We start from the raw sequence: 23,993 nt of genomic DNA, 5'->3' as shown, positions 1-23,993 counted from the left end.
GGTCGCATACGGACCAGAAAACAATGAATTACTGGACGAATTATGTAAAACATTTACAAGACTATTGATCGACGCTGTTCTGTAGACGTGCCTGGAAAATAAAGTAACAACGCAAACATTGAGGATAAACAAAGTATAGAAAGGGTTTGAACTTTGATATGAAATCATATGCGAGTGAAATAGTTCTACATTCCACATCATACAAAGTTGCACAGTTCCCATGACTACATTGCATAAGCTCCATAATCCGTAGGGCAGTGCTCCCCCCATGAAAGGTATTATGGCCAGAGCTGTAATTTGTTGCAGTTTGTCAAATCCGCAAGAAGTGTCCTTGTAGCAAATCTAAATCTCATCTACAATAACGGGTTTTTGTCTCGCTTCTCCTTCTCCAATCTTTGATTCACGTGCTTAACAATATCAGGTGTGACCTTCAAGTTGAACTTGAGATCCATAAGTCCTGGATAAGGTGTATGTGCTCCTTGACCAGCGCGCTGAATGCTCGGGTAGCCGCAATCAACAAGTGGGTGGGTAGCCGTTATGAACAACAAACGGTCAAAGAACTCAACATGATCCCCCTGATATTTGAACATACCCTCCGTCAACTCACGGACACCGCTTGCTATCTGATAATTGCTGATAATCTCCATTTGTGGTGGAAATTTCTCTTTGATCATTGATAACCACTTCACCTTCGGCAATACAATGGGGACAATTTCTATTTCCCATTGCACATCAACGTTTATTGCCTGTAGGTTTTTGATGATGTTGATGTACGGTTCCGATCCAGTGACGTCGCTGTCATTAAAGCGGACATTTGCCGATTTGAAAAATGGCAGAGTGCTCATTGGACCCGGGCGATGAATTATCAACAGCTTGCCACATTCTGACAAAGACTTCATGATGAATAGGAAAGTATCGTGGATGTTTGTAAAATGTTCGACGGCGTCTCGAAGCAGAATCTTGTCGAACGGCGCCGCTTTTTTGTCGTAGCCCTCCGCATCGGAAGCTAACTCACGAAAGTACTCCTCTGCACCAACATGGGCGATTTTAAACGGCAGCATTCGTTGATTGGGTGTCTCTTCATAGTGCGTCTTGCCGGGGAAAATATTTACCATGGGTTCAAGTAAACAGAATTTATCTTTAATCTTCGAAGCCAGGCTACCACGACCCGGGCCAATGTAGGCCAGTCTGTCATTCGTGTTCAGTTCCAAATGCTTGTGGACCAAGTTGAAAAGTTGGTCTTCGTATACTTGTCCAAAGCTATACTTGTCTCCTTCATCCAGGCTCGGTATGTTTAGTTTATTCTGCCACTTTTCAGAGATGACAGAGAACGGCTGCGGTTGTTCGGGAAGTTGGACGGCCATTTTGTATCGAACACAGTCGGTAATAATGTCTTCAAACTTCTAGTCACAATTCTGTGCGTAGAGTGTTTTGAACCAGTCGCGGTGACCTCAACTCGATACTGCAGCGAAACAGAGTGACACCTGAAATTAAGCCATCTGCCGCTCTCCAGACGGGGTCTTCAGTTAACCGAGGAAGACACGTCACGGAAGAAAAACGACCGCACTGTAACTAAAACAAACGTATGCAGTACATTGAAGGGGTCGATGGACCACCGCACACCTTTGACAGGTACATACAATACCGTATATCTCAACCAAACAAGCGAACAATGAACCGGTGTTGCCTTAGCGACCGACATTATGGGGCCCAAACAAAGAACGCTTGGGTTGGTCTATGGCGGCAGCATAACCTGATCACATGTCTGTTTGGACTCACGCCGTTTTGAAAATTATAAAAATATTTATTATTGTGTCCAATTTACCCATAATATCATACTTAAATATTGTTTTGACGTGAAAGAGACCTTTCTTATTTACAATATACCACGACGAACGAACCGCACAGGAAGTGCGCTATATTATAGCTTCTCAGTACTGTCATTAATACTTTAATACATCGGTACACATGACAGGCAGCCAGAACCCTGACTACAGCTGTACTTATATAGCTGTAGTTGTTACCATGGTATGGCTAGTATTCTGATGAAACCCACACAAAGTGGAAGTTGACTGGAAATGCTGACGATACAGGCTCAACATCAGGAAATATTCATTTATTCATAGAAGTGTGGACTTATGGAATAGTTTACCAGAAGCAGTTGTGACAGCAAAATCAGTACAAGTTTTTGAAAACAGACTGGATAAATTGTGGAAATATCAACCCTTTAAATTTAACATAAATGAGGATTTACCTACTCGACAAAACCGAACAGAGCTGACATTAGAGGCCTAATTAAGGCCTGTAGTTAGAAGAGAACCTGTAAGTACCTGTAAGATACACGCAGGGGAGTAAGTTTTCAAATGTATGTACGACAACTTGTTAACTTTTAACTCTTGACCGACAGATGTCAATCCAATGAGATATATATATATTATATATATATATATATATATATATATATATATATATATATATATATATATATATATATATATATATAGCCACCCACTTATATGATTGGATTGACATATGTCGTCCAAGAATTAAGCTTATATATTTTTACAAACATCCTCGATCGATGCATATTTTCATGGATTTAAACCCCCAAATTCGGGGAAACTTGTGAGTGACAAATCGACAGAATATAGAGAGCAGTCGAGCATATCACAAGCTGACAAACATCATGATGTCGAGTATAGTACGGATACTGCGTGCGACATAGGCGACAGAACTGAACTGGGTGACGATGGTAATGATATCGGGCCTTAGTAAGGCAAAATCAACATCAACAATGACTGCCCCTAAATGTCAAGTCTGCCCTCTAATTTTGATGAATGGGACATAAATTACCCCTTTCAATAACATGCTGAGAAAACACTGTGTACGTATGTATGTATATCCATCCATCCATACAGACAGACAGACAGACAGACAGATAGACAGACAGACAGACAGACAGACAGACAGACATATAAGCTTATACATACATACAAGGGTTGCGGGAGATATTATTTTACAATGTCATGTCTACAACGTTGTTCCATCGAGCTGGTGAACTCACTCGTCAAGAGACTCTCCCCCCTCTCTCTCTCTCTCTCTCTCTCTCTCTCTCTCTCTCTCTCTATATATATATACATATATATATATATATATATATATATATATATATATATATATATATATATATATATATATATATATATATATATATATATGAAGCACACTGCACACTGCCACACCTGATTCTTAGATTCCAAATGTATTTTGTTATACCTCAAACACAACGTTTAGCTTTAAAATTAGAGCTTCTTCAGGTGTTTTATACAATGAAAAGAATGAACAGAAAAATTACAATGGTTGGACTGTTTCAGAAAATGTGTAAAACAGAATTACAAATATCTGATAGAGTCTGTAGACGTACAAAAATTGGCAGGAAAGAGACTAACCTAGCGGCTACAGGTATAAAGGTCAAAACTTCCTGGACCGACGTCCAGGGCCGGGAACTTGCGCACAGATGTCTTGGCGAGTCAATAAAGAGCCAACGATTGGCGTGTCCCCAGTTGACCTCAATATTCCCCCAAATAGCGCCCCCACTTGTGAAGTTTTGGACTCGCCTGAGCATCTGCGCGCCAGTTTCCAGCCAAAGGCGTCGGTCAAGAAAGTTTTGACCTTGATAAAAGCAGAGCGTTGCAAATAACAAAACAAATTACTTGAAGTAAAAAGTAATAATATTTCATGCATCCTGCAACCATCAGATAAAACATGTCTGATGTTCTCTCTGATGGTTGCAGGATTATATATACATATTGCATGTATATGATACGTGTTAGTTGTTAGTTCAAGCGATGTCGTCAATTGTGAAGTGCTCGACGCTATTTTCTGCAGGGCAGTGGTACTGAGGGTCTTGGAAGTCGTACTGATCACTTCAGCTCTAAAGGCTGTTTCATACTTTTGTCGGTCGATTAATAGATGATAAGATGTCATAGCAAACTTATGCTGTATTGTTAGAGTTAGGTAGTGTTAGTGTTGCCATGAATTCGAGAACTTGCGCCCTCTTCTGGAATCAAGAAATCATTCAGCCATCATGTTGAAACGGTTAACCTGCACTTTTAAAGGCTGACTATGTGGGTCAATTGTTCAACGCATGCATATGTATTCCTTTCCTTTTTTACATTCTCATACCATCATGACTCAGCAAATTACCTTTCACCCTATGGCCTTTGCTGACACTGTTGGTATAGTTCAAATCAAAGACAATGTGTTCATATTAAATACACCAGTGGATGTGGGTGTCACACACTGAACTCACGCATTGGCGTAATCTGGCTGTTAGCTTCACCACTAGCCACCGTTTTCAAAGTCAAGAAAGTGTCTTGTCTTGTATGATCTGTGTACGATTCTGAAGGTGAGTGTTTGGAAAATGTCAACGATTGCCCAAGGAGATTCGATAACTGAACGAGGTCGACTGCTGTATAGTTATCCATAATGAGCTGTACGATCGTACTTTACATTACTATGTTGGCAACCTAACGCCTGGCTCGAAAAAGAAGCAACGTTTAATATGTGCATGCTATAATTGACCGCTTCCCAGTCGCGAAACTCACTTTATTACGAACTGTTGGTTTACATTCCATATAACTAGTGCATAGTATTTTTACAAACGTGAACAATGAATCAAGTGACTGCAATACCCGGATGTCGTATTGTTATGCAGTTGTACCACCATTATCGTGCTTCCAACACGCAACTCAATGGTAGCAACACTTAATGTCATTGAGCTAAAGCCTGGAAGCTAAGCGCCGGGAGAAAAAAATGATTCAGAAACTAAATATATATGATTGAAAATTTTAAACTTTTCTCTCTTCATTCATTCCGTTCAGATCTATTTCTTCTCTGTTATGATGGATGTTGTTAGTGACCAGGCCCTATAACTTTTTTAAAATTTGCAATAAGCTTATCTTCTCTCCCGATCGGTTGGATCGTCGTTGATGTCAGTTTTACTTTTTTTTCTGTAATTTGTCTCATCGACCGCTCGCCTGGTCTTGGCTTTCAGGATTTTAACTTTTCTTTGTAGTTTTTCTCCACGACCGGCGGTGAAGTCGTGGCTTTCAGGTTTTGAATTTTTCCTGTTATTTCTCTCTAAAGAAAGGAAGGAATCTGTCGTTGACGCTCATGGAGGTCTCTATCTTGGTCTAGCCGAGTCTAACTTCTTTGAAATATTCCGCCATTTATTCCTTATTCACACAGTCTGCAGTATAAGTTGTCACGAGACAAGTAAACTAAACTGATTGGGATCTGAAGCGTTTTGTTCTGACTGTAACCGAGTAGGCTAGTCCTTCTGCCACTCTGTGCCAGATACTTTTGCAATAATCCAACTTTGTTTGATGTCACGAAGTCACTCGCTGAACTGGAATATTTTGTATATTTTCATCATAATAATTAAATACCAGATGACTGAGTGACCTTATTGTTATTTTACCATACTATAACCATTGATTTCATAGTTGTGTAGTAAAGTTATGGGTATACCTAGACTTGGTTCAAGTCTGTGATTTGTGAATGTTTGAGTGGAGTGAACGCAATGATTTGTATTCTGCTTTCATGTGAAACGCGCGCGTGAGTGGACGCGATGAGTAGGGTGAACGCGATGAGTGGAGTGAACGCTATACAGCGGAGTTTCACCCGGAATCCGGCAGAAACTAACTCACTACTGCGCAGACTCAAACGTGACGCATTCAATCGCTGGGAAAACCTGGCGTGAGCTGCCAAATTCCGGATAGGTTTGTACGAAATAGGAGAGACACAAGAGAAACTATTATAAATGATTTTATTTTTTTTAAAATTCACCGACTTGAACCAAGTCTAGGGTATACCGAGAAATAATTAATCACTTATTGTCGGTTGATTTGATCTGATATGAAACCATCTGTGATAGGCTGAACAGCGAGATTCCACCGAGGGATGGAAAGAGTGACGTCATCACCGATGTTATGATGAAATATGAATATCATCTGTCTTATCATCATTAATGCAGTATTCCGCATATTGTCGTAGGCTTGTAATTTTTTAAATAATTCATGTATTATTTCTGCTCAATCATATTTTCAACTAAATGATGTAACCTAAAATAACTATAACAAAATCATGTCATATTGGAAAAGTTTCAAATGTCTGCCTGTTCAATCGACTCAGCCCTTTCATTTGAATATATATTCCATCTCTATGCTGAAAACAACTACAGTAAATTATATTTTATATCGTTAAAATAGTGATTCATGTCAATAATTCATACAGAACGGGAGACTGCAATATAGATATTGTGTGTATGATTAATATTGAATTCAATTTTACACGTGTGAGTTTGAACTGAGTGTATATTTAGCTCTTCAGCTATTTTTACTGTATTTCAAGGAAACAGACTGCTAACATACGGGATTATCACCCTCAACTAATCCACTAGATAGTTGACGAGGTAAAGACGGGTTGTATTTTTCCTGTTGTGCTGATAGATTCAAACATCAAATGAATCGGATTGCGATGATCAAATTCAACTTTGAACTCCCTTCTTCATTTGTCATTTCAACACATATAATACACAATAAATGATGATGATATAGTTAAGACACAACTGTAAACAGAACTGGTATACAAGGTTTATACAGCCGAGTAGTTTGGCATTACACGCACTTCATGAATTACTGCCAAACGTCATTCACATGACGATCTGACGAGATTGCCATATTTTAATCCTATGAAGTAATGTGTTAAGTCACTGTTGATGATCATGCCTGAACATGTTTTGCACTTGGCCAAAAATAAAATGGCCACCTCATCATCACATACCTTAGTTTATTTCAGACTCTACATGCATTAAAGGGAAATAGTCGTCAGAACTGCGCCTGTGCGAGTTTCTTGATTATAAACAATGTATTTCGTGCACGATATCTAGATGCACCTCATCATCATAGCTGCGACATTTAAATTATTCGATGTTGTTAGTGACAGACATGTTTTAACTTTCATCAATCACCATCGTACCTTGGATACAGTGTTTACATTGGTCGTATGGGTCCCATGCAACCTTTGAGCGCCGCCGACGACTTTATCCCTGTAACTTAAAAGTAGAATGCGCCTCAGGGACAGATATTCGGAATTTGACATTTTTACAGCATTTTTCTTGGAGTCTCTTGTATTTTTATTGTAAATTGAACTAGTGATGATGTGTCCTTGTTTTTTTTTCTTTGTCTTGTTTTGCAGACTCTTATCATCAGCGTTAATTGAAAGATGATCACTCGCCAGGAAGCTCTTGACTTTGTGGAAAGTCATCTTAAAATTGAAAATCCATCTGAGAAGTTTCATGAAAATCGTCTAGCGTTTCTGAATTCTCTCATCGAAGCCTATCAGTACAACGTTCCTTTCCATAACATCACTCTGCTGTGTCTCGACAAAGAGCAAAGACGAGCTCCATCCAAAGAGGAAATAGAGCAAAATGCCTTAACGACGATTGGAGGACTGTGTTTAGAGAACAATGCAGCTTTTCATTTCATCTTGGAGTCAATTGGGTTTGATGTCAATTTCATTTCAGCTAGAGTAATCAATCCAAACGATCATTGCCTATCCATTGCCAATAATGTGGTCAGCGATGGTGATCAGTTCCTCGTCGATGTCGGGTTTGGTTATCCTTCTTTCCAAGCAATTCCCCTGGATTTCAAACAGGAATCTCCCATCTACTGCCATTCCTGTTGTAAATATAAGTTTGTGAGAAAAGAAGACGTGATTGAAAGACAACACTTACGAACCGTGAAGAAGGATATGTGGGAGACTGACAAGCTGGTACCTGAAAATTCCACTGGTGTGTGGAGACATTCTTATAATTTTAAGCTAACGCCCGTTGACTTCAGCTGCTACGGTGCTGCCATGAATAACATATACACAATACCTTCATGCAGTCGTTTTCTTGTGAGTCTTAGAGTTATCACCTTTCCAAATGGCAAATGCATTTCTTTGAAAGATAACTCACTTCTAACAGAAGGAGATGACAAATGTCTTCACGAGACACTGTTAAAATCTGTCGCAGAAATGAAGGGGTGGATTTTGAAATTGTGTCCACAAATTTCCCCGGTCAAGATCGAAAAGGCATTGAATTACTGGGAGAAAGAAATCATGCCTACTTTGAAGACAGAAGCGGGTCCAGGACAAATTTGAAAGTTATAACAACAATCAACAGGAGTTTCCAATTCGAAATGTAGTCAAATCATCGGCTTCTTCAGTGAAGATATCCGTGAGTATCGTATCGAAGTTCCAAGCATCAGGGATTCAGTGCACGGTAATGACTTACGAACTCTCGATGAACTCTAATCATGGTCTATCAACGAACACTGTTAAACCGATCCATACGACGATATCTTGATGATTTCATTAATATTTTACGGTTATACGGTATATTGTTTGGAAATCTACTTTGTTTGCCTGGTCGATTTGAATAGCGAGTAACGATATGTAAGTTAAGAGTAATCATTTCGGGCGTTTAGCGCATTGTCGACTGTGACAGAATGATAAGAATCAAATGAGGAATTATTTTTGTAATCTATCGTAAAGCGAATTTACAACCGTTTTTAACTTTCAAAACAAATGAGAAATGTTTCTATTAAGTCACCAGGTAGAAGGATTCACATGTATGAATGAAATAAGGTCGGGCCAGTATGAATGTGTCTATGGTGTAATCCTACCACTTGAATTCATTTGGATTTTGTATTTCTTTAAATATAATCTGCTAAGTACCTTTATCGTTGATGTAACGATAACATTTTATGGAATTATTTCAGCTGCGAAAAGTATTCCAGTGGTTTATGTATTGTCTGTGTAAACATACTTTGCAATAGAGAATAATGTCACGGTGTCGCTTTATTTTTTTAAAAGATGAGTTTTAAGAGATTGAAAGGGAATTCTATGGGATCACGATGGGTAAAACTTACACTATGTGTACGAAGTTATGGAGAAACTTCGTGTCGGAGAAGATTTTATACGTGTTAGTTTTTTTGAAGAACGTTGTTGAAGTATCGATGTCAGTAGCTCAGACATCAACTTGATTAGAGTCCTGTTTATTCATAAAACGATGCGTCTTACGAGTAGTGTTATTCGATGATTTGTTGAATATCTGATCCCGATAAATGATTTTGTACTGTTTTTTTGTTCTGCGTTCAGTAAGTAGCTCTTCCACGAGAGAGAGAGAGAGAGAGAGAGAGAGAGGAGAGAGAGAGAGAGAGAGAGAGAGAGAGAGAGAGAGGGAGGGGGGTAAAACAGAACGCCCCCATTTGCCGGCTACACGAGATGAAAAGGTCGGGAATAGTTTACGCCGTCATTGTCTGAAACCATGAATTAAGAAATCCACGATAAAACCAACTCTGCCTCCCATAATTTTGTGTTACAGTATTGTAGAAATGTAAGCTTCAGAAAACAAGTAATGATTACGGTTCTGTAATGGTTCTGTAATGCTCGAGTTTAAGTGTTGAATAAGCAGCAAAAGAGATCATCTCAAGCAAAAGAAAGACCTACTTTTAATAATGAAGGGTTATAACCATTGTCCTATGGGTTTGTAAGGGTGACCGATCAGGATGCAGTGCGGTATCGATTACTTGAATATGTTACGACTGGATTGTGTATTATTTTACAAATAAAGGACCGTTCAGTTTTTACGGCCGGGGGAGGGGGCGCGGCAAAATCCAGGGGGGGTCATCATAATTTTGGAATCCGCGAAGGGGGGTCATCACTTTTTCACTGGTAGGAAAGGGGGGTCACCACATTTTCAAAAACATAATACCTACAATACAGTTCACTTTTATAACATGGCCATGATCGACCCTCTTTACCTGGTGATCAATAAGACAAGAAATCATAAACAAAACCATAAAATGATAATGATATTTACGTAGCAGAGTGAGGGGGTCTGACCATGCACGCATGCTATCCAGCTGTACAGAGGATGATATGATGAGTTTATATTTTACTTGCATGTAAGACTGCATTCAGCAAAACCTGTGGAAGGGGGAATAGACAGGGAGAATAGACGGGGAGAATAGACGGGGGATTTACAAATATCAGTGGTATGTTGGAGCATTCGATATTGGGATTAGGGGAATTATAAGGAGACTGAAAACGAAACTATCTCTGGTTGAAATGAAATATGTGTTGATTTGTCCATTTATGGCTCTACCTTTTGGTCAGATCCTGGTGGTTGTGTATCTCCTTCAGTTTCCGAAGTTGTTCAACTCACTGAAGCGTGATAAAAAGCCCAGCACAGCCATACGTGTACAGTCAGCATCGTTATTGTTTAAAATTGAATTCAAGTCTGGACTAGAACTAATTTGTCATCAATAACAACGATTACGATCTTTACACATATACACAGAATATTTTGCAAAACAGAATATTTGTTATTCTAGTATGCTGTGAAGAGTAGAACAAGAAACTACCGGTGATGTACAGAAAAACGTACTAAAATTGGCCTAAAGATAAAGCTACTGTCCCTTTTATACATTATGTTAATTATGTTCAGTATCTCTAGAAGGTAGGGAAGCCATCTTGTTTTAAAATCTCTTTTATGTGATAGCGGTTTTGTTTTGCAAGATGTTTTACTGCAAGAGAAAATGCATCAAAACAGCGCCCCCTTCCCTGGGAGAGAAGCACACACACACACGCACACACATAGAAAACAATGTCAATTTCAAATTCAGGCCAGTTTCATTTTGAGGGTAATTTCAAAATTATAGCGAGTCAGAAGGTGGGCATTGGAACCCATTTTGAGTTTGTTACGAGGGCATTTCAAAGCAGGCTTTGGTACTTTTTATGGATTCTTCCCCGCCCCCTTTTAAAGAGAAGTTTGTGAATACAGCCTAAATAACTACTGTATATTGGAGGTATGTTTACGAACACCTTAAAAGAAGGTTGGAAAGGCTATTTTTGCATCAATTCTTTTCTCGGAGTTAATGTCAAATTTCAAGTGTTAGAATCAAGATATTTAGTTCAAATTTTCAGGATAACTCCCTTAGTTAATATTTTCTCCAAAGAATATAAAAATTGTATATTTGCAGCCATGATTTTGAAATATGACACCAGTAAATATTAAAATTTAATTTTTCATGTTTTTTTTAAATATTGAATTTAATAATAATTGGATAGTATTAATATTACCAAATTAGTTATAAATATGTTGACACTATTTATTGTAAGATTTGTACGGCAGGATTTGTAAATAAAATTTGTTTTTATGATTTTACATGGGTTTATATATCAAAAAATTATTAAAAATTCTTTCAAATTTCAAAATGTGATTTTTCAAAAAGTACTTCAAATACAGGAAAATTGTGCCGTACAAATCTTATCTGTAACCTTGTTAATAGGCTGTAAAAATTCCATGTCCATATCTCATTTCAAAGTTGGATTAAATTGGTATACAATTATGTAGGAAAACTGTTATTCTGTCAAAAATGTTGAAAACAAGCCATATTTGCACCCCTCTTTTGAAGTCATAGAGCAGTTTTTTGGTTAATCTCACTTTTGACACATCTTTGACACTCAAAGAATCTAAAAATGCATTTACAATAGCAGTCACTCACTCTGAATGCCAGCACCGCCTTGTCAAACTTTCCTGAAAAACAGCAAATAATGACTTTCCCTTTTCAAACATTTTATTATAAGCTAGGGGACCTCTACCATAGTTAATACACTAAGGACTCCCCAACTTCTTCTTATTTGGTCAGTTTTTCAGAAGTTTTAACAGGCTATAACTCTGCAATGCCTTTGTGCCCAAATGTCTAGTTTTTTTATTCCACAGAGAATGTTGACTACTTTTATATTTTAATAGTTTTGTTGAAATTTATAACTGACGCTCTAGCCTTTCCAACCACCTTAAAAGAAGGTTCAGCAACTGGCAATATATAACATCCACGTTAAAGAAATAAACAGTGTAATCTTTGAAGACTTTGATATCGGCCACTCTGTTTCTGTATCCCAACGTTCTATCGCTAGCTATTCCCGAAAGGGAGACTTTGAGTGGTAATACATGTTTTTATTTCTCACGGAAAAAAACGCACACTCGGTATAAATTTATTAAATATTCTTTATTATATATTGAGATACATGTAATCTTGGAAGCTATCATTATTAACCATGTCATCTAGTGGAAGAATTTTCACATTTCTCATAAGAGCTTGAGAAGAACTTCAAAACACGGCAGTCCGTGTGAAAAGTTAACTCCGATTGGCATGGTACTCAAACTGTGTTTCCATTCCAAAAGTAGACACGATTGCAATGGCGATATTTCGCATAAGTGTCAACACAGTACATGACAAACTCTTTTCACACGAAAATAGTCGGAACCAATTTGGCACCAACGAAGTACTTGTATCAGCTACCACCGAGCTAAAGCAATCGAGATTCTGCTTGTCGGATAGAATTGACGCTCAAAGAAATGGCGAATATTCGGAGGTCTGTGAAATTCAATTTGACAAATAGTACAAATGAATGTAGTACTTATGCTAATGTACGCGCTGAAGAGGAAAACTGCTTTAAAGTACTACATGAAAGTTTTCGAAATAAAGTGTCAGGAAATGGCGAGTAAATAATACATGTAATAATACTGTCAATAAATTGTGAATAAAGTCAATCTGAGACAAACGTAACAGTAACTGTATCTGTATAACACGGATATAGGAAATGATCATGGCGACGTGGCCGGCCTTTCACATTCGCTTATATGCAAAATTATGTTGCGTGTAGTACTGATACACGATATGAGTAACGATTTTGCATTTTTTTTTTGGCACAAGTACTTTCTTATATTTTGGACAAGTACTATTCTTGGATTGCGGTAAATCTGCCGACAGACATATGAAAAATTTCGAGAGAAAGCGGCTTAAAGATTTGAAATATTGATTTAGTGGGAAACCGACTAAATTTCTAAAATGCAAAACAAAATCACACCAGATATAATATATTTACAAAAAAAAACATAATAAACTGCCAAGTGCTAGTTATCACCGTTGAAGACTGTGGTTGAAATTACGGTCATGGTGTCATACGGTGAAATCAACTGAACAATTCACTTAAAACAAGGTGTGGATAGAGATGTTTGCTGACGGAGAGTAAATACAGATTATCGGAATTGTAGCCAAATCACATCAATACCAAACAGTTTTTTCAAAATTGTTTGCAAGGTAACTGCTGTTTTGACAAATATCATCGACAACTGTGGCCTCTATTCAAATTTGATGTGCCTTTGTAAAATGTCTATCCCTAGATTTCACCCGTATACCTCCTAACTTGTATAACCTGATGTCAAATTGATTCGCATCGAGTACATTTCCACCGTTAGTCGACCTTGCAACACTTTATCGCTCTATGCATGTTAAAAATGGAACCAGGTGGTGACGTCATCAACAAAAGCAGAGGATGACGGCAAACATAGTCGGGTATACTATAACAGCGTTTGAATCAGCCAGACAAGGATAACCATATTGATCAGTTTGTTTATGGCATTCAACAATTTGAAGAACAAAGAGTGAGACCGTTCATCTCACGGTTAAGTGTTTGAAATCGAATTTGTGAAGTGTCAATTTTTGCAGTGTCAATGTAGAGTTAAAAATTTGTTATTTTAATATCGACATTTGCCGCATTGCGGACCAGACGCTGATGCTGGTCACTGTGAACAATGTGATACTGTTAAACATAGCTCAAGTCGTGTCATTCCTTTCATTTTAATCGATTCCAAATATATTTTGGTTATTGCCATTCTGCCCGACTGTTTCGCTGACAATATCGTTCAGGCCCGGGAGCTATGGGTTAGGAGGAATGCGCAAGACAGTATGTGTACAATCTTATTGATGTCCCGCGTATCAATATATCAGCTAAATCAAAATGTTGTCGTGTTTATTGATTTGACAGCGTGAAATTCCATCGCTTACATACTTAAAAGTTCTTGCGAAGTTTTCCAAGACATTGGCACTTGTTATGAACAACTGCCGTTTGACCGCCGACAATTAATGATATTGAAATACTGACACGTCACCAGGTTGCAGCTTATTGAAATCAGTTCAACGAAGGGTCACCTTGCACTGCATTTAATACAAGCGTTATTACAATAGACCGGTGTACCAGACTGCGTGGCAAAAAATAGCCTGTCACCTCTCAATTTTATATAAAAAGAAGATGAATTTAGGTCTATTTTTCGCTAACTACCATGTTCAGCACAGCAATTAACTTTGAATCCTGAGCTAAATTAGCACTAATTCCAACGAGGTCGACTGTTACTGATATCATTCCCATATAAAACAAAGTATACTGAAATATTATTAGAGACCTTATGTAGAAACCATATACAGAATGCGTAATAACAAACGTATAAATAGCAACATACATGTGTATTCTTGTGTTATAAAATTAATTCATATAGTAATTGAGGTAAATGCTGATTATGTTCTTATTGTATGTTTACATCAAACTGGGTAAAACTGTCAAGTATTGTTCGCCATTGTTTTTGTTACGATGAGCGACAAAATGTTGCAGTTGTTACACAGTTCAGACATGAATCCACTGAATTTACTCGACATTGTACGTCAAGAAAAGACGACTCGTGTTGTTCTCGGCACTTACATGGAGTCAAATAGCTTCTTAACATCCCAGTGTCGGAAAATCTTCACTCCATGACTACCGCTGTCAGAGACCACGATGTAGCCGTCGTGGGAGATAGCCACTCCTTCTGGCCGATCTAGTTTATCTTCTTGGTCGCCGATACACAGTTTGAAAGCGCCGTCATTGCCGTACATTACGACGCGATGGCACTTGTAGTCAGCCACGAAGACATTGTTGAAGTTGTCGACAGCTACGCCGCTGATTTCTCGGAAATGTTCGGAGCTGCCAATCTGGAACATGAACTCTCCATCTGGATTGAGAATCTGTACTCGTCTGTTGTGGTACTCTGCAACGATGATAGCATCGCGTTTGTTGATGGCAAGGTAACAGGGGTAGCTGAATTCTGCCGGACCCACGCCTTTCCGACCAATTGTGTGCACAAATTTTCCATCTGACGTGTAGCAGACGACACAGTTGGAAATGCAGTATGAGATGTAAATATATCCATGAGAATTAATAGCCACGCCCCATGGGCCTTTGTAACCGCTTTTCCCAAACTCTTTAGAATGATGCGTTTCCAACGATACCTTATAGAGGCGTTCTGTCGAGAAATCAGTCACTATGAAATGTTTATTGTCCGGTGTCACTGCCACATCGCCTGGATCAAATCGATCTCGTGAAAATAACCTCCGTCTGAGAGTATCGGGGCTCCATTTAGTTTTGTATTTACAGTCCCATCCAAAGATCTGCACTCGATGATTACCCGAATCACAAACGATGATGTCGCTATTGGCGGACACAGCTACGCCATGGGGTCGCCGCAGTCTGCCAGCCGATGTTCCCCTCTGACCAAACTCAAAAACAAGCTCAGCTTTCCTTTTAGCATGTCTTCTCTGTTGCCCAACTTCGCCGTTTGAAGCTACATTCTGGAGTACTTGTTTAGCTGATGCTCTACTTGATGAGCCCCACGAACGACCCTGTATCATAGTGCGGGGTACGGCTACAGCACTCGACGCCCGACTAGACACACTACCTTCTGTTCCCTTTTGTTCAATTTGTCGCACTACCTGTTCATCGAACATCACCTGTGACTGAGGGCGCTTCGACTGGACGTCGTCACTGGCTTGTTCTTTGACTTGCTCCGCTATCTTATCATCATCATCATCGCCCGTCTTGATTTCAACATGCACCTCAATGTGTTGTTGGTTTTCTTTGGCGTCATCAGAAACCGTTGGTAACTCAATTTTCATATCTGCTGGTCTGATAGGCTGATGTGAAACAGGAACAGCATCAATTTCATCTTTGGTACTGATCTCGCCGTTTCTCGCCGTGTCCTCAATCTCGCGTGGACTATCAGACACATCAAAGTTCTCTGCCGCTATAATCGCTTCTTTTTCGATCACTGTCTCGGTGTCAGTAAGGGTGACATCCATTTCTTCTGTTGTGATATCTTCTGTGTGGTTGGCAGGTTCATTAGTAATATTACTATGATTGGCTTTCCTTCATCAATTTCTTTCTTTCCCTCATCTTCAACAATGATTGAGTTTTCCTGTTGGTTGGTAATTTCAGTAACAACGATGCCTTGTGTTTCGTGATCTATCTGATGATCTTCCATCGTTAACGTCGCTTGTACCAAAGTGGATTCATCTTCCCCATCAGTATCATCTTTTTGTATTTCTTCTCGACTATCATCTGTTTTCAAATCCGGTGAAATTTCCTTGACGTCATCCCCAGAACCTTGTTTCTCTTCATTTGATACATTAATTTCGTTTTGACCATTCAAATCTTCATTTTTGTCATCAGAAGACATTTCGTCTTGATAATTCTTCTCAGTGATATTTTCATCTGATGTGACTGCTGTTACAGCGATACCATTATCACTACTCTTGTCATTTACTTTTGAAGATTTTTTATTTTCTTTTTCCCTTGCTCTTTCTTCTTTTCTTTTTTTCTTACTCACTATTTGTGCTGAGCTTCCAGCGTGGGAGTATTTTTCTTTTTTCCTCTGTAATCTTCTTTTCTCTTTTTCTTCTTTGATTCTTTCTCTCTCCTCTCTTTCCTTCTCTCTTGCCGCTTCTTTTTCGGCTCGTTCCTTTTCCTTCGCTGCTTCCCTGTCCGCCTTTTCTTTTTCTTTTAGTTTCTCTGCCTCTTCCTGTTGTTTTCTCTTTCTTTCTTTCTTTTCCTCTTCCATTTCTCTGTTCTTTCGATATCTTGATTGTTTGGAATCGGCTTCGTTTGTATCCTTTGACTCTCCGTTCACGGCATTGCCATTGACTTTGTCATCATTCTTATCTTTTTCAGATCTGAACAGTTCGTCGGGAGAAACTGTTCGATACTTGGGGGCGCTGTCGCCATCGCCGTTGGCATCGGTCTGTGAATGAAATTAAATATATCACATGAAAGATGCTGAAAGAAATGTCAAATAAATAGAAATGACGATAATGTGAATAATTATTGTAAGTAAGATTATATCACTGACGAGGTTGTTTAGCAAAAGGTTTAAAACTTCAGCGATAAAACAAACATTAAACTTACCTGTACCGTATAGAGTCGTACACTTCCCTTTGGTGTAAATCTTTTCAGCCAGGCTGTAGACAAGCCATCGTCTCCGGCCACAATGCCACTATCAGTACTGTGTTTACCACCAGTGACTTTCTTCCGCCGGTGGTACTTGGACATTTTGCACGGCCTCAAATTATGTTACAAGATGACGCGTTTCAACATCCAGTTGATATCTGCAAAGTTCAAATATATAGGATTGCATGGGGTCACTTCGTAATTCTGTGTTGTTCAATTTTTGTGCTGTTTTCTTTTTTTCAACCTCTACAATCTTTCATATCATGATCTCAAAACTTACGTAAATTTCTCCTGATGATTTGAACAGCCATGGAATTCGTAAAAATTATAATTTCAATTGCATAAATTTGCATTCCCGTTTCATGAATTGTGAATCTGTGGTCGCATAAGTAATCAAAATTAATTGCATTCGCGACAATTCGGTTGCAATAACACTGCATTTAGTGATCCACCCAAGGGATTTAAAGGAACTGCAACTGTGTGCCTTCCTTGTTAAACAATGTATTTCATGTACGATATCTAGATGCATCACCTCAACATACCTACAACATTGAAATTGAAAACACAGTTATCGCTGTAAATCAGTGTCCCGGGGGACAGACCACTTTGAAATCTAAGGAAAGGGACACAATGAAGCTATCATACGTGAAATCCGTAGAAAGAAGGTTTCTGATTTCCTAAGATGCCGAAAATTCACAAATGACGTGACAAGATATTGTCAATGTGCATCACCGACGTCACTGAAAGTTATGTTAGTTGTCAATGAGTTAACTGAGTGAATCTTTTGATTTTGGTTTCCTTATCTTAGCATATTGCCTAGACAAGGAGGGTCTGTGGTTTTGGCACCAATCCCTTCATAACACAGTCTACAGAAGGCTAGTTGAATGACACAGTGGGCGGCCGGCGGTACGGTCGTAGCCATAAACGTGATAGCGTTATGTCGTGATGGGCGGTCACGTTTCCGAAAGCCCCACTTACAGAGAAGTATTCAATCAAGTTCTATGTTCAATGTGTTCATTATTAAAGTTTATCGTGATGTCTTAATGCTAGTCTTTGTGGTTCGGGGATTATGCTGTCAGCTTTATAAAGAAGGTTACAGTCATCGTTATTCGATGCAGTCATCTCGACAGGTCATTGGCATGATTGCACAGAATCTCTTTGACAGACGGATTAGACAAAACAATGGAAATCAATAAATATGCTGGCCATTAGGTGTCTACAAAGAATAGTTCACATTTTACCAGATGCTTGAAGCAAAGGAACAATTACTGGATAACCTTTTGCCGTAAAATCGTTTTATTACCTGTACATGCCTCCATTCACGGAGATCTACTTCTATTCATAAATGTCTGATGAAGGAACGCACAGCTTGGCGGTGGAGGTATCGGAAAATATTTCAATAATTGGACCAAGTGACGGGGTTGCTATACATACTTTATACAACTACTAACTGCTAGTAACCTTTGATGATGATAATGATGATGATGATGATGATGATATTATTACAAATGAATAGTAATTTACATCATGTTGTGGGTATTTCTTGGTTTCTCTAGCACAACACAGCCATTCAAAAATAGCAAACCTACAAGAATTATTTGTATAACCCCCCCCCCCCCCAGTGTTTATTCGGCCAGGAACCCTCCTTAAAATACTGACGCCGATCTTATAAAACCTTGCGGACTGGACGATGTGGTCCCATCTGTACACTTTGTCATGCGTGGGTGTTTGATTCAATCAACCTGTTAAGAGACGCGCCCTGTAGTCGTAACTTAAACTTTGTTCTCGTCCATATCGGGATTTAGAAGGGAATCTTGGCTTAATAATTTCCATGGGAATCTTGATGTGGACTTGCTATTTACTTATATATTTAAAATGCAAGTGTCCTGTTAAATCGATGACGAAAACGAAAACTCAGCATACTAACTTTTTGACGATCGGAATGTTTTTTTTTGTTGGAGATATAGATTTTTTATGACGTTGAATCGACCAACTCGTCCAGACCACGGATGCCAACATGTTTCAACTTGATTTAGTGTAAGTCTGTTCCGCTATGTTCATTGTTTTAAATCAATACACAACTCAACACACAGACTACGGTTTGCATTGTCACTCAGTTAAACACTTCGATTTTCTGCTTACGTCGAGTGCATTGGGGGGTTTAGAAATGAGCCTGTTAAAATACCAACGCTTTCATTTTAACGTTGCCACTCAAATAATTACACACCACTGTCTCGGTCAAATATGTCGCGTTTATGCATGTGAAATGTTTCTGTGTTATAACGGGTGTACAAGTAAATAAATTGGATGCAATGTCAAAACGGCTCGTTTTGTAAATTGACAGTGGAAGCGAGACTGGCAATGGTGTTGTCGCTGCTATTGAATATTCTAGTTTTTACTTCAGTATCGGACATTGTTGAGTGGCTAAAAATAGAATACCTGGCCCTGCAAAAAGGCATGCTTTTTCAAACCTTAAAATGTCAGTATTTTATCCTAAAACCTTGCCATAAAGACCAAATTTATTTTGTTAAACAAAGCCAGTGCGGTGACCTCATCAAATGACCCGGATCAAGGCTGCCATTGGTATTTATGTCCTGGGTCGAAGTATGGAGGTAAGACTTACATGGTCACAGTTACGCTGTTTATGATCGAGTTGACAGTATAGTCGAAGTTGCAACTTATTTCAAATTGTTGAACTGTGAATCACTTCCAAATCATGGTGGCTGTATCACGGTTGCTTCACCGCTAAGATTATACCTCCGTGGCAAATCATCAAAATGTCAAACTGTTTGATATTTTGAACCCTATTCGTTGTCACTATCGTTCCGAAATGTAAGAAGTAAATAAATGGGGCAGCAGGTTATAAGTTTCACTTCCAGTCATTCTGAACAATTGCCGAAGGGCAATGGGTGATATCGGCTTAGTTGGATTGTTTGCTCAATGGTTCAGGGCTTCACGTCTCCTTTGTTTGTCTGGTATGGACATTACAAATGAGTAGGGTTACTAAAGATTGAAAGCATAGCTTCAAGGTTGACCATACTCTACATAAAAGACTCATTCTTTGTAAATGGGTGTGTCAGTGCCATGTCTCAAATCTTCATTGACTCAGAAAACCATGGCAGATTTCTACCAAAACTTTCACGAAACTTCGTTTTACTGTTCAGAACCCATATCATTTTGGTCAAGTCTTGTAAGGCTGTAAACAGAGATTTGAATACAGTGTTCATATTGTAGCGTCGCAAATTGTCGATGATAATTGAGAAAGTGATTTATCAGAAATTGACAACGGGATGAGTGTACTTGCTCAGTATCGATAAGATCACCAGGCCCTTCTATATACGTCGTATACTCCGAAATATTAGCAAGTCACTGCTAGCTAGAAATGGGCAGCCAAGTTATTTAGGAAACGGTGGAATGTCCTCTATGCCTCGGGCATGGGGGTTAGGGAACATAGAATTGTTTTTATGTCGAGTTAAAGTGGCAGTAGGTTGCTGTAAGGTCACACCACAAAGAGTAAGGTTCACTTTTAGTGTGTATGTTGGCATGCGTGTTAATCTTTTCAACATTCCATTCTGTTACTTAAAGTCAATGTGTGAATACACAGTGTAACTACAGAAACTCTCATTTTTTACAGAGGTCATAAAAACCAGTGACAGAAATAGGGATTATGTGAAGACTTAATACTGCGACACAGATTACATCATCATGCAAATTGAACTAATGGTTGGTTTGTTTATCACGAGATTGTTAACTTCACCTGAACTACTCTCATTGACATTTTGAACAAAATTAAATATTATTTTGTCATCCTTGGTCTCTTATTGATGCGTCAACATATTTTTTTATATTTTTTAAGCTAACAAGATCCAACTGCACACACGAAAATGACAAAGTAGTGATGCTTAGGTACACTTGTGAAATGCAACAATTTGACCAAAAGCCAAACATGTGATCCTACAGACGTTACGTTACGCTTTCTGTCGAAGCTAAAACCCTATTTTCAAATATTTTCAAGCGAACGCAGAATGTTCCCGTAGACAGTAGAGTTTGGCATACACAAGGGTGAGAAACAAGCCTTTTTTTGGCTTCTTGGGGTCGATTAAATCACAGCTCTCTCCCTTACCGTCAACCCCTACTGCGACATACTGCGAGTAGGAAGAACTTTGCTTTTGATTTGAACGGTATACGGTAGACACAACCCAAAGAAAGACCATTAACTATTGATTTTATGATTTAAGGTTCCATAAAGACGTAGAAAGTAACAGTTATTTCACCATTAGCGCCATGATTTCACACAGCTGCACAAATCTCATGAACCCTGTGAAAGAGTGCAAATTTGACTTCTCTGATGATCATAGCATAAAAAGGCTAAGGATACAATACTCGTCATCGGGCCTAAAGCGGTACTTCCTTTAAAATGATTTAAAATTGCTATAAATTTGAAAAGTCGTCAGAAAAAAGCCCAAAACTTTGTAACCAATCCTAACAAATGATCTTGAAAGCGCAAATGAGTGCAATACGTTCCCGTATGGACAACATAGTTATCAGGATGTACACACCCACGATAAAGTTACATAGACACAATTCACTGCAATAAATAAAGGAATCAGCGACGACACTGAACATTATATACCAGAATGCAGTAACCTCAATGAAAGCCCACCATGCCATGCTATGATACGATACCGACACCTAAAATATCGATCCAATGCGAACTGCAAACAAAACGTCCATTGTTGCGCTGAGTTTTAATGAGGCGCGGTCTTGAGAAACCATGGTGTTTGGGTTTTTCAGCAAGAAATACATGACAATGACATTTTGAATCACTGAACGCTTTGGGATAAGATAAAGGCCAACAGAATTTTATAAGGGTCTGTTGAAAATTGGAAGAGAAATATCCCTTTTTGTTTGCTTTAAACTTCACCAAACTACTTAAATATTCATGGTGGAGTCGTTTACACAGTTTTTAATCGATTAGTTTGGAAATGGCTGACAAAATCGCCGCCGAGTTGTGCGTTTTAAACTAGAAAAGACTAGAATTCAACGTCATTCGTCATGGGTCCGCACTGTCTCTGCAAAACCCAGACATGTACAACAAAGGACCAGATGTTATAACACTCGTATTACACAATCCTTGGCGTACACTTCGGGACAAAGATTAGGCTGACCAACTGTTGCTTGCTGTAGAACAATATTGCGTCTCACACTAAAACGTTTCCCAATAAATGGAGGTTACGTGAAATAGAAAGTCGCTAAGTTACTTCGGTCCATGTAATTTGTAAAGGTTATGGAAAACTACGGTAGAATTTCTAGTGTGGTAGGCCTATATCACACCTGTGAAAAGTCGATAGTGTTTGAAAATGTCAAGTCTGAAAGGCGCAACGAGTCAGTTTTGACAGTCGTTTTGATCGTAACCTGTCAACTGAAGGTTTGCTCTCCTCTCTAGAGCCACAGCTTGTGTCAACATCGTGATGATATATTACGTTCAGCGGACGACTTCTGTTCCTGAAATCGTCCCCTCTGAGATCCGCTGAGACAGAGGATGTGGCGATGGGTGGAACACTAAAAAATGCTGTGTATGTGTAATTGCCATCGGCAGTGGTTAGGTCAGCTTTGCTAGCGTTCAGATAGCACACAGCTGTAAAGGCATCGGCTTGAGTGTACGATGAAATTTACACCATTATTAAACTAAAAATATAACACTATATTCGGCCTGGTACGTACCTGTTAATTGTGACGGTACACTGGGTGTGTACTGGGAACACAGTGTGGAATGGAAAGCCTCTGGTTGCTCCTGTCCACGTCTTTAAAACGGCCAACGTGTTTGGTTTCAACTTTGTGTTCGGGAGAGGTCAAACAAGTATGAACGGAGCGTCGAACACACCGCGGCCAACAACAATGAAAGTGCCCCGTGATATGTGTCAAATACTTTCCCTACCTTTACTGGAGGATAGAATGCTCGAACAATAGACCATGCTTTCAGCTCGTTGATTGGATAAACCCCTTTGTTTGATAATGAACAGGGTAACAAAAGGCATGAAGGTGATAAAAGAAGCAGAAACAGGCGGTGAAAGCAGCTATTCCTTGAACCTTTAAAACAAGACAACACAAAGTTATTCACAAGAGATCTATGTGAGCCCCAAGTGACAGTCACATTGTAAATATTATAATAACACCACGTGACGTACCTATTTTACTCTCAGGTGTGCTGTCTCGTTTCTTTGACATGACAAGGCAAACATGACCGGTCGATGTGAAGTCAATCCTTTTTCAATGTCCTAAAACATGGACTGGTGAATTCAGACAATAGAAGTCGATGTCATGTACAAACGTTTTCTGATGTAAGCTTATTACAACTTAAAACAGAATAACATCACACCATGGAGGTAGCATGGCGCCGACTATCTTGCAATGATGGAGGACATGGTAGCACATAGCTATCTCTATACGATGGCGTTTTCAAAAGTATACCTGGGAAACCTTACAGCCGTGCCCAGGCATGTTACCATGGTACGGTAGAAACTTCAAATAATGAAGCTTGAATCCGTAAAATTAATGCTATCAATGTCTTATTTTGATGAAGATTTTTTCATGGAAAAACATAGACTACAATATCACTTTGACCCTTAACGAAGCGAACGTCACGTCAGTCTTAAAGGTTCTTGCGCATAAAACATATTAAACTACAGATGTCAAACCACGCCATCTACCCTGTCGTTTAGTTTATGAAGACACGAATGAAATATGGCTGATTTATTCTGCACTCAGAATGATTATTACAGTAC

At 38.9% G+C, this 23,993-nt stretch overlaps 3 protein-coding genes across 3 annotated transcripts; 1 reads left to right on the top strand and 2 right to left on the bottom strand.

The window, feature by feature from the left end:
- Positions 1-4,244: 4,244 nt before the first annotated feature.
- LOC139115101 (arylamine N-acetyltransferase, pineal gland isozyme NAT-3-like) lies at positions 4,245-9,229 on the top strand. Its single transcript, XM_070676996.1, has 2 exons — positions 4,245-4,408; positions 7,261-9,229. The coding sequence occupies exon 2, from the start codon at positions 7,288-7,290 to the stop codon at positions 8,206-8,208; it is 921 nt and encodes a 306-aa protein (XP_070533097.1). The 5' UTR covers positions 4,245-4,408; positions 7,261-7,287; the 3' UTR covers positions 8,209-9,229.
- A 2,874-nt stretch (positions 9,230-12,103) lies between these two features.
- LOC139115100 (myb-like protein X) lies at positions 12,104-23,379 on the bottom strand. Its single transcript, XM_070676995.1, has 3 exons — positions 22,933-23,379; positions 17,167-17,366; positions 12,104-17,002 (listed from the first exon to the last, which is right to left on the bottom strand). Exons 2-3 carry the CDS (start codon positions 17,308-17,310, stop codon positions 16,031-16,033), a joined length of 1,116 nt encoding a protein of 371 aa, XP_070533096.1. The 5' UTR covers positions 17,311-17,366; positions 22,933-23,379; the 3' UTR covers positions 12,104-16,030.
- Positions 14,649-15,881, bottom strand: LOC139116573 (tripartite motif-containing protein 2-like). The gene has a single exon (XM_070679169.1). It carries the CDS (start codon positions 15,879-15,881, stop codon positions 14,649-14,651), a length of 1,233 nt encoding a protein of 410 aa, XP_070535270.1.
- Positions 23,380-23,993: the final 614 nt, after the last annotated feature.

The sequence above is a fragment of the Ptychodera flava genome, chromosome 17 (assembly GCF_041260155.1).
Source record: "Ptychodera flava strain L36383 chromosome 17, AS_Pfla_20210202, whole genome shotgun sequence".
Lineage (NCBI taxonomy): Eukaryota > Metazoa > Hemichordata > Enteropneusta > Ptychoderidae > Ptychodera > Ptychodera flava.
The sequence above is the reverse complement of the archived record's forward strand: the minus strand, read 5'-3'. Positions and strand labels throughout refer to the sequence as shown.